This window comes from Harmonia axyridis, chromosome 2, assembly GCF_914767665.1.
Source record: "Harmonia axyridis chromosome 2, icHarAxyr1.1, whole genome shotgun sequence".
Lineage (NCBI taxonomy): Eukaryota > Metazoa > Arthropoda > Insecta > Coleoptera > Coccinellidae > Harmonia > Harmonia axyridis.
The window spans coordinates 9,783,064-9,799,856 of NC_059502.1; the positions used below are offsets into that span (position 1 = coordinate 9,783,064).

General features: G+C 36.9%; 1 protein-coding gene across 1 annotated transcript in view; it reads left to right on the forward strand.

Moving 5' to 3' along the window:
- The window catches only part of LOC123674095, a 115,676-nt gene that overhangs the window by 13,529 nt on the left and 85,354 nt on the right, over positions 1 to 16,793 (forward strand). The window contains exon 2 of the mRNA XM_045608961.1: positions 5,799 to 6,071. Coding sequence (XP_045464917.1) covers positions 5,997 to 6,071 — 75 coding nt within the window. The 5' untranslated portion in view covers positions 5,799 to 5,996. The remainder of the gene's footprint in view (positions 1 to 5,798; positions 6,072 to 16,793) is intronic.

A 16,793-nucleotide genomic window follows, 5' to 3' on the forward strand; every position in this document is an offset into this window, starting at 1 on the left:
ATGCAATAAATGCCAAATATGTTTCTCGATAAGCCGAAATCAAATGAACTCGCGTCTTTACAAGAATCGCATTGAACCCATTTTCTCCTAAACCCTTCAGGGTGGCTTAGTATGGCCTCCGAAATTTCTATACCATATTTCCTGTGTGTTTTATTGATTTCAGTTCAATATAAAGCTACTCCTTTTTTCAATTCCGCGATACATCCCAAGTAAACTCTGTCCAGAGCTCCAAACAAGCGAATTCGTAAAATATTCAACCGCCAAAAAACTGAACCTGCACCTGAGCCACTTAAATTCATTATTCTGGATCTCGCTCTATCACTCTGTTAGCGTGGCGGCTTAATTATTCATAAAATGGCGGTATTTCGTTACAGAAAATAGGAGGCAAGACAGAGACCCGCTGATAGAACTTCATAGGGAACAAAGCAATTGTACCACTCGCTTGATATACGGGCTTAATGAAGAGGGTGGGTTATTTGTTCAAGCTAAAAAGGCTCAGAGGGTTGACGATAGTGATAGTAGGTCGAAGGTAGTTTTGAGTTTGTTGTGAATTCTGCTTAACCTCATTGACTGACGAGATGAAGGCGTTAATTGAATTGATCCTTGTTGAAATTCATTTATGATGAATAAACCAAAACTTGTTGGTAATTTTACCGAGTGTTTATTTCGCAAAGGTAGAAAAACTTCATTAAAAGCAACATTGAAGTTTACTTTCACAAGCAATTTTTGTAGAAACCAGTTCCATTGATTACATTCCGTGTCTTTTATCAAGAAACTAGAATTGTTCATCGGTTGTTAAGCCAAAGGCGTTGATAAAGTATTCTGCCGACGACAATAGTATATTGTGCAACAAGTGGGGAAAGTCCAACTTTTCTCTCGAGCGTGGAAGTTTGTGGCACGAGCCTAAAAGGCGAGTGCCGCAAACACACGAGCGAGAAAAGGACTTTCTCTAATTCTGTGGTTATCCCGTTCATTCTTCCACATCTTGTAGAACAAAATCGTGCGAGAATATATCAGAAACGCACAGTTTTCATGGTTATATTTTATTATTCTATGTTGGTACTCTGAACTTTTCTCCACAGCTTTATCTGTCAATTCATCAATTTGCCTTAAAGAAATCAGTTCTGCCAACCAACATTTTTCAATGCAAATATCACTAAAATATATTTATGGAAATATTTCATTAATTTCAATGAAAATGCAATGAATTAGAGAAAATAATGTATAATACTCGTACAGAAGGCTCATTCTACCACTCATTCATTCCAAAACTCGCCACTTCGTGGCTCGTGTTTGAATTTTGAACTCGTGGAAGAATATCAATGCCTTCTGCACTTGTATTATAAATAACTATTCTCCACATGTTGCACACTATACTTTTCCTACAACTGCACAAATTTCAATCATTCAAGTAATGGTCTTCGTTGACAGTATGTGCTATGTGCGTTTCCATCTCGGTTTCCATAGATACGACTCAAAAGCCCAATTTCATTGGTGTACCAAGCGAGGTGCGGACAAAGTGCCGTGAGAAATAATATTTTTCCACAGTATGAGCAATACATAGTTTTGCAATTGAATAAGTTATGAAGAATACGCTACTTTTCATAGCAGGTGTAGGAAAAATACTTAACAGAGGGACTATTTCACGATCTTGTTGAATGTGCATGAGGGGCTCTAGTCAAGTTCGAAACATCGATAATCCAGTTGACTGTGATGGTTTGACAAATTCGATGTTTTCAAATATGTTATGACAGTAAAACCCAAGTGAGTTGCTTGGAGAGAATACCATTCGTCATACGGGCTCAGGGTGTTTCCAAGCACCTCAATCTCGTTCACAATGAATCGGCAGATTGCATAATAAGCTCTAGTCAAGTTCTAAATATCGAATATTTCTCTCCTGTCAAAAATTCTATTTATATGGAATGCAATTATCGAAAATTACAGCGATAATTGCATTGTAGGAAGCGAAATAGCCCTGCGATAATTGTTCTGTTCATAGGTGCTCAGTTACGCAGTTTGAATCTTCTTCGTCTTCCTCAGCCATTCTTCATCCACTCCACTTCAATGGGTGGAACACGTGGCTCGTCAAGATCCTAACAGGTCGACGAATAAGTTAACACACTGGCGACCAAGACAAACAAAACGCAGTGTTGGAAGACCGCAACGGAGATGGTTAGACGACATTAGGGGTCGAGCAGATCGAATCTATAGCAATTCTATTCTACAGCAGTTTGACAAGTAATATCGAAAACATTATTAAAAATGTCTCGTTTTGGTCGTGCTTCATTACAAGCTATTGGAGAAAAAGTTTTGGAAAATGAGCCAAATAACACGAAACAAAGCAGAAAATACGTGTGGCGTCAGTTTATGAGCTTCTGTGCTGAGGAAAATTATATTTTGGATGAAAAAACCCAAATTGAAGTTCTAGCAAACATATTAACAGACTGGGCATTCAATATGCGTAAGCAAAATGGTGATTAATACAAAGAATTTACGGTTAAAACGATTTGGAACGTAACCGCTAAATTACTGATGGAAAAATATTTCACTGAATACAACATCAATTTTAAGCCTTTTACTGATATCGAGTTCGAAGCAGCCAGAGATGCGAAAAATGCCAAGAGGAAACAACTTCAAACAGATCCACAGAAGAGAAAGGAAAGTGCAGTATTTCTGTAGTACGAAGAATTCCAAAATATGGTTCGTGGTTGTGATGAAAACACCCCGGATGGTTTGCAGAAAAAGTTATTTTTTATTTTGGCTTTTTAATTAGCTTGGCGTGGTGGAGAAGGCCACAAGTGCTCAATTTCTTACTTTAAAGAAGGATACAATAACGTAGGTGAAAAAACAGGAAGAATTATTTGCGATCCTGTGTTAACTAAGACGACGCAAGGAGGGAAAAAACCTTGCGCTCCATTGAAATGGCTTATAGTCAATAGAGTCAATCCTGATTTGTGTCCAATACGACTGTACCAAAAACAGAACGACTCTTTCTCACTATAAATCCCGCTCGGAAGTTGCACAGAAAATGTTATAAAGATATTCCTGCTGGACGCAATACAGGAAGCAAATGGACTGTTCAACAAGCCAAAGCTTCTGGTTTGAATACAGAGAATATCAAGCTAACTTACCATTCGTTACAAGCTGCGGCCGTCTCCAATCTCGCAAAAACAGGAGTGGGCGAGCAGCAACTTATAAAAATCACGGGTCATTCAAATTCGACATCAATAAGGCCATATCTTCAAATGGATGAAGATCACCATGAAGAAATAGTAAAAAAAATGCGTAGCAATGACCTACCACAGGCACAGCATTCTCAAACATCCACTTCTGCCGTTAATACATCGATAGCTGCATTGTCTAACCAGAATACGTATTTAAATTGTGTATTTCACTGCAGTTCCTGCAACTTTTGATTAAGTTCAACCTTAAATATTTTCATTATATTTTAACGTATACTCTCATAATAAGTAATCGAAAAATATTGAAATAAACGTATTTCTGCTTCTGTTATCTGTTCCTTTTTTTTCAGTTACGGGATAGTTATTGATAATAAGTTAAGAATTCCCCCCGAATTACACTCGTGTATCAAAATGATCGGATAATTTCCTCCACCTTCGGTAATTTTGATGCACTTGTGCAATTACTTACGATAATCCACTCGACACTTGATTCTGGTTTGCCTGTTAAGTTCGGTATTTTCAGATTTCTGTATGTGACTGTTCCACCTCAAACTCAACTGAGTTGCTTGAAAAAAACACCTTGAGTCCCCATGACGAGTGGTGTTTACAAGCAACTCAGTTATGAAATATATCAATAGACTCATCGCGAAAATTTAATTACTTGTGTGATTACACTAATAATTAAATTTACCTATAATTATATGGTTGAGTTGTAAAATTTCTTGTCACCTTGAGCGACAAAAAACCTTTTTCGGCAACCGTCCAGGAAGTGCTCACTTCCCGGACGCTTTTTCTCTGAGAAAGTAGCATTTCCCGGACTAGTCCGGAAAGTACGTACTTCCCGGACTAGGCCGGAAAAGAATCACGTCGTTTGTGTCATTGTGAATATGAAAATCTTGGTAGGTATATTTTTAATAAATGCAGTTGATCATTACCATAGCAACCGAGAAAATGGCTGACAGTTCATATGAAATTGAATGTCAACAATTTGCATGTTTTTTTATCGCAATTGCAATAAAAGATGGAAATCAGCAGCGATAGTGGCAATGAAAATGTGCCTTGGGAAATTTCCAATATAGCAGCCACTGCTACATCAACATTATTACCCGAAAAATCAAAATGAAGGTACGAAAAGGTTTATGATTTGTTCACGGAATGGATGGATAGAAGCACTACAAAACCATAACAAAGGATGTAATTTTGGCTTATTTGGCGCATAAATCGGAAACAGTCAAATTCTCCACTCTGTGGAGCATGTACTCCATGTTGAAGAGTACGATTTTAGTGAAGAAGAATGTAAATATAGCCTCATTCCCTAAAGTTCTCGCATTTCTCAAAAGGAAGAATGTTGGCTACAAAGCCAAAAAATCGGAAGTCTTCAGCAGTGAGCAGATAAGCAAATTCATCAGAGAAGCTGATAATGAAACATATCTAATGCTGAAGGTTATTTTAACAAAATATTACGATTGTAGGATATAAAAGTATCAATTTAATTTTTAGGTAGCAACAATTTTTGGGTTAGCCAGCGCGTGTAGAAGAGAAGAATTGACAAAAATGTCAATTGATGTAATAAACGAAAAGGAAGACATGTTGCTTGTGAAAAGACCTGATTCCAAAACACATATTGAGAGAACTTTCGTAGTAATTGGGCAAGAAAACCTGTTGTTGTATAGGAAATATTTATCTTTGCGACCATCCCATACTCCACATAACAGATTATTTTTGAATTACAAAAAAAAAAAATGCTCGATTCAGCCTGTTGGTATCTACACTTTGTGTAGTCTCGGAATGAAAATCGCAGAATATTTACATTTACCCAATCCTAAAAATTACACAGGCCATAGCATTCGTCGAACTTCGGCGACATTATTTGCTGACAATGGTGGAAACATCACAAATTTGAAGAGACACGGCGGCTGGAAGTCTACTAATGTGGCTGAAGGATAATTCAATTGAAAACAAAATTAAAATTGCCAAGTCCATTCAAAAATCATCAGAAGAAAACAATCGATGTGAAACGGAAACTTTGCCGTCTTGTTCTGGCTTCAACAAAAAGAATTTTAATATACCAGGCATTTCAAACAAATTGAATCCTTTCAATATAAGTAATTGCTCGAATTTTAATATAAATATTAATATAAATAAGAATAAAAATGTTTCTGCTGATATGTCGTATTTTCTGTTCTGTTTAATTTAAATGAGAATTAAAATGTATATAAAAGAAATGTGTCGTCTCATTGATTTTTTATTCTATACGGTTGCCGGAAAAATATTGTAGGCAACACGCCCGAAAATGGTTTTTTGGAATCACAGACTTCCAATTTGGTCTATTCGTCCAAATAAAATCTATTTTCCGGACTTGTTACGTAAATTACTATTTTGTGGCACGAGTGGAAAGTCACTTTATACCTAATAATATAAACAGATTTCCTTGTAATGCCAATAGTATAAGAAACGAGAACCAAAAAGTTCGAAGTGAAAGCCACGAATTTGAAAGACGTTCGAATTGCAAAATCGTTCAAATTCAAATATCAAAAGTAGGAATGATAAACCCCTGTACGAAATTCTAAGCATTTCCTCCAGAAATTCATTTCACCATCACTGATTCCATTACAGGACGTCGGGGGACGAATTCAAAGGATAGAGCCTTCGTCACCCCTCCTCCCCACCCTTCTTAATGAAGACATTCTGGAAGATTTAAGTGTTCCGGCATCTCAACAATTAACAACAGGGAAACTCCGTCGATACTAGTGCCGGATGAAATGCTAAGAGTATCGGAAGCAGTTTGAACATTGGAAAGAGACCGAATCGAAAATGGCGATAATGCACTCCTGCTGCTGTTGGAGGTCTGTCAGGCAGGGCAGTCTAGCCTGCGGAATATACACTGCGGTAAGTTTCGTAGTGACATTTATATGAAGCGTTATCGAAATACACTGCGCAAAAAAATCAACGCACATTATGGAAATCTCAAATTCGTTCTACAACTGAAGGTGTTCTCAATGATGATTATTTTTATCAGAATTATGCATGCATATGTTATCCACCTTCAACGTTTTTCTTCAATACAGATGTTTTTTCCCAGCAGGAATAAAAAAAGATGAGATTATCAGATTTTGAATGTATTCTCGATCAATTCTAGTGAACAATAGTTTTTCTTTCGTTTGATTTTCTACACTCGATCGCTATGCAACGCGAAACACGCAATTTGACCCAAGAGGAATGTGCCCAAGCGGTAGTTTTGCGAGAAGAAGGGTGGACATACACAAGAATTGCAGAAAGGTTTGGAGTTTCCCATACAAGTGTGTCCAGAATGTTGCAGCGATTCAGGGAAACAGGTATGAATGTCCGAAGACCAGGACAGGTTAGACCACGGGTAACAACTGCCATTCAAGAACGTTACTTGAGAGTTTCTTCGTTGAGACAACGGTTTGCAACCGCTCGCATTCTTCAAAATCAGCTTGAGCAAACTCATGGGGTGCAAATTAGCACTCAGACAATAGAAAATTGCCTCAGAGATTATGGTTTAAGGCATCGTGTCGCGGCAAGAGGCCCAGCTCTTACCCCAGCCCATCGAAGGGCGCGTTTGGATTTTTGCGAGAGAGCATATCCATTGGGAAGAGGCTGATTGGGGAAGAGTTCTCTTCGCAGATGAGTCTAGATTCTGCCTCTACCATTGTGATCGACGTTCCCTTGTATACAGACGTCCACATGAAAGATATGCTCAGTGCAATTTCCTGAATACTACTGGTTTCGGGGGAGGATCGATTATGGTATGGGGTGGAATATCTTTGACTGCTCGTACAGACCTAGTGGTTGTCGATAATGGAGCCATGAATGCTGATAGGTATATAAGAAACATTCTTGAAGAGCATGTAGTGCCATTTGCCCCATACATTGGTGAAAATTTCATTTTTATGGACGATAATGCCAGACCCCATCGTGCGCGCATCGTTCAGGAGTACCTTGAAGAGCTTGAAGTCTCTCGAATGGAATGGCCAGCAAGAAGTCCAGATCTCAATCCGATTGAGCAGGTTTGGGACAACCTCAATAGAAGGCTGAGAGGTTCAGAAAATCATCCAGCTACTCTTAATGACTTAGGAATCCAACTCAGAGAAATCTGGGAAGGATTAGATCAGAACATTTTAAGATCACTTATTTTGAGTATGAACCGTCGTTGCCGAGCTGTAATTAACGCAAGGGGTGGAAATACCAAGTATTAAATCACTTATCAGTATTCCAGTATTTTGGAAATTATTTATTTCTCTTCTTTCACATAAGATTCGATGAAATCCTGAATTTTTCTTCCATTTAATGTGTCTTGTTTCGTTCAAAACCTTCCCGAGAGAACATAAAAAATAAGTTATAAAGTCAACGTAGAGTTAACTTTCATTAAAATTGAGATCTTCAGAATGTGCGTTAATTTTTTTTGCGCAGTGTATATATTTTATTTTTGTAGTCTGTATAAAATGTGTAGTTGAACTTTTAGGCCCATCTTTTCATCATTGGTTTCAGGAATTAACTGACATTATGAAATTAGCTGTCCACTGCACACTGCGGTAAATATTGCGATTATTCTGAAAGCGAGCAACTAATAGTTAAACTCTTTGTACCAGTGACTTTTATTTCCCTCTGGTTTTTTAAATTCTACTGACAACGAATTGGCAGCTGCCTACGCCACGGCTCGTTCCCTTATTTCAAAAATTCCACGGGATGAACGGGTTGTCCTAAAGGGAAAGGGTTGACCTCATTCGGGAAAGAGGATAGAATAGGTTTCAGCCCTCATCATGTCATGGTTAGAAGAGCAATGTATTTTTTGTCTTGAATTTCATTGAAAAAAGAACAGTTCTGTAAGAGATACACATACCTTTCAGTACACCGTACGGTTTATCGTCGTCTCTGAATGATCTTGACAGAAAAAACTCGAAACAACTTCCTTCGCCAGAGGACACAAAAACATCGTTGGAGTGAAGGTTGTTTTTTGAGCAGTCTTCAGTTCATTTTGCACAAACACATACTTCTCATTTTCAGATTTCAAGCACTGATAACTGATTAAAAATTACAACTCTCAGTTTGGTGTAGGTACCAGAGAAAAAAGATTGGCGAAACGATTATGAAGAAAATGAATTCCTACCGTGATTCAGGTTCAATAAATCCTGTATTTCGCATGTACTAAATAAAAAAGACACCTTCTTGAACCTGGAGCTGGGTGTTCCAAAGTAATTAATGCTAGAACTCAATATTCTTCGCCTTAAGATTTGATACAAAGGGCTCCACTCAAGCAGTTGTTGGAGATGATTGAGCATGATTTTCAATTATATGCTCGGTTGGAAACTGATAGATTTCCACCTACTCGATAATAGGTTATTTTTCAAAGATTTCTACTTACTCCATTCCTAAGTCCTGGCACCACCACAAAGGAAAATTCCCACAAAAACCATATAAAAACTAGAAATACTATTGGAAGTTTTGGTGACTACTACAGGTCTTGACAATATGGCTATCGCATTCAAAGAAGAAGAATTCCTTGATGTCGGCTTTTTATTATATGCCTATGATATATGGAGCTAGCAGTGAATCAATGTGTTCTATGATAATTTTAGCAACGAGTATCTAGCAGTTCATGTTGTCTGTTAAAAAACCAAATCGGATCTCATTGATAAGCAGTACATATTGCTGCAAACAGCGTCAAACATACCGGATGATTTTCACCCTTCACGCCTTAATACATCAACGATTATCTCATTCCATCAGCTATCTACAAGAATTTCCGAAAAAGAAAACTGTGCAGACGCAAACACTCGGCTGACAGGCGTCCCAACGATCGATCAACATCGAGTTCGACCTTTGCCATTAGGACTGAGTGTGTCAAAGAAAAACGTAGGTGATGCCGAGGTAGTTGGCCGTGAAAGTGGACCAATGAACTGTTCGAATAATCCAATGGAGATGATCTGTTCGAAAAAGAAAATTGAGAAAAATTCGGAATACTATTATGTCTTACAGAACAGATCCGAGTGGAGTCATTTGAAGGAGGCCTACGTCCAGGAGTACATGAAGAATGGCTGAGGAAGAAGAAGATGTTCATTCTACTAGTTTCGTGTTCACTATAGAACCATCGAAAATTAGGAAGAATCTCGAAAGAAATGAACGAAATATATCCGTTTCCACAAAACTCTGGATGTTGATTTTTTCGAGCTAGGTGAAAAATTTCAAGATGAATACTTACCAATACAGAACCAAATAAAATTCAAGAAAATTGGACAAATGAGTACTCAATATTTCCCTGATTACTATCACATCGAGATTTTGCTCGTATATGGAAAATAACCATTTCAAGCTTCGTCCTGAATTTTGTATGAATAATGTCATCAAAACCCTAGAAAACCCAAGCAGAATCTAGAAGAGAATGGAAACCGACAAAAATTACATTCTTGAGAATTTTCTTACGGAAGCGAAAGAAGCAGCGATGCAGATTTTGCCAAAAAAGTCCCGATATGCTTGCAACAAGGAATTCAAAATGTTTGAGTCTTGGATGAATTCAAGGAAATAAAAGGTATCCATAACTCACTAGTCAGTTTTGGATTATGACAGACTAGTGTGTTATTTGTAAGATGCATATAAAAACCTGGTGTGTGCACTGATTAGATTTTGTTTCAGACTTTTTGAGATAGTCCATCTGTTGCTTTGGAGTTCTGCTTGACCAGAGTTCTGTAAGGTGGCGCTCTTCAGAAATGTTTGAATCCCCACTATCTGTCTGGAACCGTTTAAAAATGATTTTTTTTTTGAAAATTTCAGACATTGCAAACTTTCACAATAAATTACAATTCAGTTCCTATCGAATTTTTAATGAAATGAATGGAATACAATGACAAAGAATAGAAGATTGTTACGCGCATAGAATGAATATATTATTGTTCTATACTCAAAGGCCACGAGAACCGAAAATCGAGAGAAGTAAAATATAAACGCTGTATGCGCCATCTGAAACTTACGCGAAATCAAGTAGGTTAAAATCTGAAAAATCTCCCGTTTCGTCTGAAAGTTTTACAGGTATGAATAGACACACCAGGTTTCTATAGATCTTAGTTATTTGATAGTTTTCTTGCCAAAAATGTCATCAATAATGACAGTCATAACTGTCATGTGTTGGATAAACATTATAATGTAATTGGAAATATTCCAGTTGAACAATCTTATGTACTTCAACCTACAAAGCCACCTAGATGCTCAGAGTAATAATCGATTGATTTAATCGGATAATAAGTCCTCAAATGGAACCCTTCTCACCGAATCATAATACTCCAAAGTACGGTTCCATTATCCTCCAGAACTTACATCATAATGGATCCGCATTGCGTGGCCTCAGTGCCCAAACTTCGCCTAGCTCTCTTTCGCACCCTTCAAGTCCAATCATCCAAACGAAACGTTGACACTTATTCTACAAGACAAATCTAGAACTTCCCCTCTAGAAGGAGGCTGAAGCGCACTTCCCTCCAAACCTCAAAGTCAAATTGAGTTCGTTCTAACAACACATTTTCGTTGGACTGAAGAGAAAGTCAACCGCGTTATAGTTTCGAGGAACCAATTAGTTCTCCTTCCTTCGGGGGTAATTAAATTTCGAAATGATGTCTCATTCCAGATCAGGGACATTATTGAAAATGGGGGATGATTGGCTGGAAAATAGGGATTGATTACTTGAGGGGATGTAGAAGTTGGAGATGCGAATTTTGTTAATTACGTCGAGACTTAATCAATAGTTCGAATGATGTTTCAGTTCGATCTAGTTTGTTTTATTTCGAAATTCAAGGATGAGGAAATCTTCAAACATAACAAGAATAGATTCATCTTAAAATGGAATACTTTAAAGATTCAATTTAGTCATTGGACAATGTTCTCAAAACCTCGGCTTCGAAGATACTCTGCAAATAAAAATCACACAGTGCAGGAGACGCAGAAGCTACTTGTGCAAAAAATATCAGCTAGCTGGGATCATCTCCTGGCTAATAGAAGAAGCAATGTGGGGCAAGTTTCACCAAATTGCCGAAACTCTCAGGAAGTTGTCGTTCGTTGAATCCCTCGATGCTGAAAACAACCAAGTCACTCCGGCGAAACTTACTCGCGAGTGAAATTTCGCACTACCTAAAACAGCACGCAATTCAGCGCGGAAAAATTGCGTGAGTTGGGTGTGCTATCAAGCGAGTAGAACTAGCCACCTTAAGTTTCAGTTTCGCAGCCAACAGAGAAAAAGAAGATTGTAGAGCAAACAAATATTTCTTGAAGGAAGCCAATATGGAAACAACCTCATTAGAGACTACCTACTATGTATGAACGAAGGAATTAATTAACCTTTTTCCTATAAATATTTCCAAGTTATTTGTTACATAGCAATAATTTTTGAACCCCGGCCCACTTCTTGTTGAGAGAATTATTTATGATGATATGGGATGGTGAATTTCTCCCTATTCCTGCTGCTCTATTCCTGATGAATGGTAAGCTCCGTTTGTCAGAAATGAGCCCAAGTTATGGTGGACATATACCGCACACTAGAATATAAACAGCTGGAATCGTTAGTATTTTCAGAGTACGAATATCCTCTCTGCAACTATGGATCTGTTTTGAAATCGTGCGGCTCGCTTTTTCCTGAAGAAGAAGCACATCTATAATGTGCACAGACGTACCGCATGATCCGTAGGAGGCCACGGAAAGGAAGATGGCATAATAATTTGTCAAACAGCCTGTCTGTTAGATACTGCATTGTTTGTTTTATTGGTGGTTTCTCAAATTTTTATCCAACGTGTGTTCCCCAATAGAGTGCTTCTTCCTTTGTCAATTACCATTTTTTTTTTTATATTCATGAGTCATTTTCGTATTCTAGCAACATTCATGAAAAGGAAATTGCAACCATTCGCTAGATTCTGAGGAAACTATATCATCTAACTTTTCCAGATGTTATAGGTCAAAACCTTTCAAAAGTAAATAAGTGTCATCAGCAAATAACAATATTATGAAAAAGCGTATATCTACTTTGAAGATTCAAATCATTGTTGAATATAATTGGACCGTTATTTTTCAAAATCTGGTACCAGTGTTGCACCCTGTCTGCTATAGTTGGAGGTAATTCCAAGGCAGCCCTTACTTCCTGAGATTTGGCAGACTTCCTCGAATCCTTGGAAATTCGCTGATACCGATAACAGAAGATGATATTTAGTAATCTAATATATTAGAGGAGTTATCCGAATCTCGCCTTTTCCCAAATATTCACGGGTGGATAGTCGGTCGCATAGTTTGGATAACTCCCGCTGAGGTTGAAGTGGTTGCGGGACACATTCCAACCCCAATTACAGGAATTCCCCAGTATGATAAGTCAAGACGATGCTCTACGGATGCAACCAACTCCGAGATCACACGAACCCATCATACAAAGGGTATTGATAGAGTTTCGGTATTTGATTTTACATCATTTTTTGCATTCTACTTGGTTGTTGTCAAAATTTGGCAATTGATCATGAATTGTTCAATGCCAGAACAAAACTTTCAAATTGTGGAAATTCACTTTGAAAAAATAAATTTATTCACGAAGTTCATAGAGCACCTCGTTCATTTTACGGTCAACAATAATCGGCCTAGTGAGCAAACAATTCGTGCAGTTATTGATCATTTTTGTACTAATTTTACTCTTCTTGGTGAAAAGCCATCAACAAGACAAATGTACATACCGAAAAGAATAGTGCTGCTGTAGCGCGAAGTGTTAAAGAAGACGCCAAAATGTCGATACCTCGATGTTTTCAACTTGTTGACCTTTCTTTGGATTTAATACATCGTTCAAACAACAACCTTCAATATCTTGGTCCAAATTCAACTTATTGAATAAAGTGAGTTCATTACTGTACTAAAAAAGTGCTGTGATGTAACTCATTACAGCATTTGTTCAGTTATATTTTTCGTATAATTTGGATATAGTGAAATGATTTGCAACATTATTGGCAATTTCTCCTAATTCAGATGGTGTTAAATCGATTTTGTCAGATATAATTCACGAATTTAATGAGTAATTGTAAATTATTTCAAAATTCGAAACGTACGATTCAAATTCAAATTCCGTAATCTGTCAATTTTTGTACCAGTCACACCAACTGCTAAGATACAATATAAAAGTCACTAAGATGTAGGTATAATCTGAATTTTTCATTGCATTCCGACAATATTTCACAAAACTTGATTAAAACAGAGATAATATCGTCTAATACTCGTTGCAGACCTAAAGGCGGCAATTAAGTTAAAATCCCTTCAAGACTGGCAAACCAAATGGAATAGCAGCAATAACAAGCTACATGCAATTCAACCTGAAATTGATTCCCCGATAAAAATCAGTCTCAATAGAAAAAACCAAATTGTTATGAGGAGATTAAGAATATCACATACCAAGCTGACACAGTGACACACGGCTACTTGATGTCATCAAATGTACCTCCTATGTGTGATTACTCTTGTGACACCTTTTTGAGTGTAGAACAACTTATATCTAGATGTCCACTTTATGGTGAACTCCGTCGTCGAATAGGACTAAAAGATAATCTAAGAGAAAATCTCACCTCGATAACTCAAATCGAAGCATCAATTCAATTTCTGAAAGATTGTCAACTGTATAATCAAATTTGATTGTTATCATTTTAGATCAATGTTTCCTTTTTTGTGATTTTTTTATGAACTGTATTATTTGTTATGCCTAGAGGATAAGTACATTGTACCTTGTGTCAATGGCCTAGCTGCTGAGACACGTTAATTTGAATTAAAAAAAAAGAACGCAATTTCAACACACATGCGTTCGAAATCTCGTTCATCCTCGAATTCAGTATTCGTGTTGGAATAGGAACCCATTCTGCAATTGGTTTTAGAATATACTATCACAGAATTTTGTATGTAACTTACAGAGTAATGGGCACCTATGGTACGTAAACTTTCGAATGTAAGGACCTAGAAACTTTAAATTTGCAGAGTATTGAAAAATAGCACCACACACATATTTATACAAAGTTTTATGGTCTCCAAGTGTAAAATTAACTCATGAACGAGCGCTCAAAAGCTCCTGACTTCAAGTCGGTGCTTTCCTAATTTTTTTTCATTTACCTTCGAACATCAAACAGCACATTCCTTCCAGATTCCGCACATTTCGCGTATCGTATACTCCAAAAGAAGAAATGATCGATTGAAGAGGGCAATCTCCGAAAATCTCATCAAGTTGTTTATGCGATTAATGTTTTAGTTCATTTCCTACGGGATAAGGAAAAAAGTATTTTAATTTCCCCGCCGTTTCCCGACGCCAAAGAGCCATAAAGCGAATTTAAAATTGAGTTCCTGAGCGGAATTCACAAAGCAGTGCCGTAAACATCAGGTGACAAAGGGAAGATGTAAATTGGGCCAAAGTCGTGGCAAGTTCCGGTGGGATACATCGAGCGGTATTTTTCTGGAGGTCGACGCTAAATCCTGGACCATTAGAAGCCCGAAGGTTGCCCCTTCTCTTCATATTTCATCAAATCACTTTATTCATTACATTTTCACAGGGCTCAAAGTAATGGTATGACATGTTGGGTGAATCCTTTACAATTTTCAAATTCAAATTCAGTAGAAAGCCTATTGATTAACGGTCGGTTTCTGTAAGGCCAATCAACTTGAAACAACTCAACAGCTTTCAATTCTATGGTCAAGCGTCATTTGGTAGGCTGAGAGTAAGGTTAATATCTTTTATTTGAACATTCTGCCAGTTGACACATTGGTCAAATATTACACATAAATTGTACTTCAAGCGTCATTTTGGGTTTTGGAAACGCATTTAAATTTTTCTTTTCAAGTTAAAATCTCCAGTTAACACAGATTAGTTAATTTTACACTGTAGATGTACTGTTTTCAATTTTCTAAGAGTTAGGTATGAAAAATTCCAAGAAAATTTTTCAGGTGAGATCGAAATTCGGCTAATTAGGGATGGTCAATTCTGTCACCGCTCACCGATTTCTGAATTATTCGTCACAGATAAAAACAAATATAAACGTTTTTAAAAATAAGTTGCCATCTAAGACATATACTGAGGTTTCAATGGCGTAGCTTACGTCCAGGAGAAGTTGCAGCCTAGGGAATGTTATAAATTTTTTTCTCGAAAATTTCAGATTTTTACCTCTTATTTCTGAGATAATGTACTGATCACCCAACTGCAAGCATTTTCGTGATCTTCATAGTCGAATCAATCAACAAAATGATACAATACTCCCACGAAAGAACTTTTATTTATGCAAAATTTCACGAAAATTTTTCAGGTGAGATCGAATTCGGCTTATTAGAAATCGTCAATTTTGGCACCACTCACCGATTCTTCGTAGAGCTCACGGTTTCGAGGAAATTTGAACTCGAAACTTTTTACCTCGAAAAATCGTTACCTATATCTCCTGAATTATTCGTTACAGACCCTTCAAATAAAATCGTTTTTGAACATCAAGTTGCCATCTAAAAAAAGGAGAAGTTGCAGCCTAGGGTATGTTATCAATTTTTTTTCTCGAAAATTTCAGATTTTTACCTAGTTGCCTCAAACAAGGGGCCTACGCACCTTCGAGGTAAAGAATAGTTTATTGATTTACCTTTGTATCCACATATTTAGATTGAATTGTACTCAAATATGTTTGGTATAAGAAAGTGTACTCTGAAAAATGTTTTAATTTTGCTCAATAAACTTATAATAGTAATAATAATAGTTGAATGTTAAATAATTGAACAAAGATTTGACCAGTCTTTCAGAAACTGGGGATAAGTCTCTAACATATTCCGTTCGAGAGTTTTACACATCAGTTATTACGTTATGATGTATTTTTATCTCAAATCTTTCGTCAGTGGCCCAACACAATAATTCATGACCATTCTTCGCTCAAAATTCAGAAATTACAGCCAACAAAATAAATGATAGCCTGTTGTTCCCCTGGAACAAACATGTAAAAAGTTGACAAGACACATTCAATTATTGTTCCCTCATTTTAATTATCCGAGGATTTTTACGAATTTTATTACTCATCTCATCTATAAATATTAACTGTACTGCCGTAATATTTTATTCACATAATAATGGAAATATTTTGCATATATACCCTACATTCCATTGCAGTAACAATAAAATCTTCATCATAAAATCAAATTGCATATTTGCATTTCGAATATTTCAATGAATTCTTGACTTTACTGTCCCTCGAATATACCTAGACTATTTCAGAACGGAAACCATTACCGTTTCATGAAAAATCCTGGAAAAGTTTCCCTATTCAATTCCAACATTCATTAAATATGAACTAGAATTTTCATTATACGCTTTTCATCTGCGCTATTATAAACAAACCTGGACCTGGCATAGGTCATGGAGATAAAAGTCGGGAAAAATTCCATCAACTATCTGGAAATAGTATATCACACACCGAGGTGGAAAGAATTTCATTACTGGTCGACATATTAGTTAGCTATGATCGAGACAGGAATGAAACTTCTTACAGAGGTTTGTAAACTATTTTATTTACAACCGTCATATTTCGATCAAAATTAAAACGGTCATTCAACGTAAAATTCAACTCAAGAGCTGTCAAT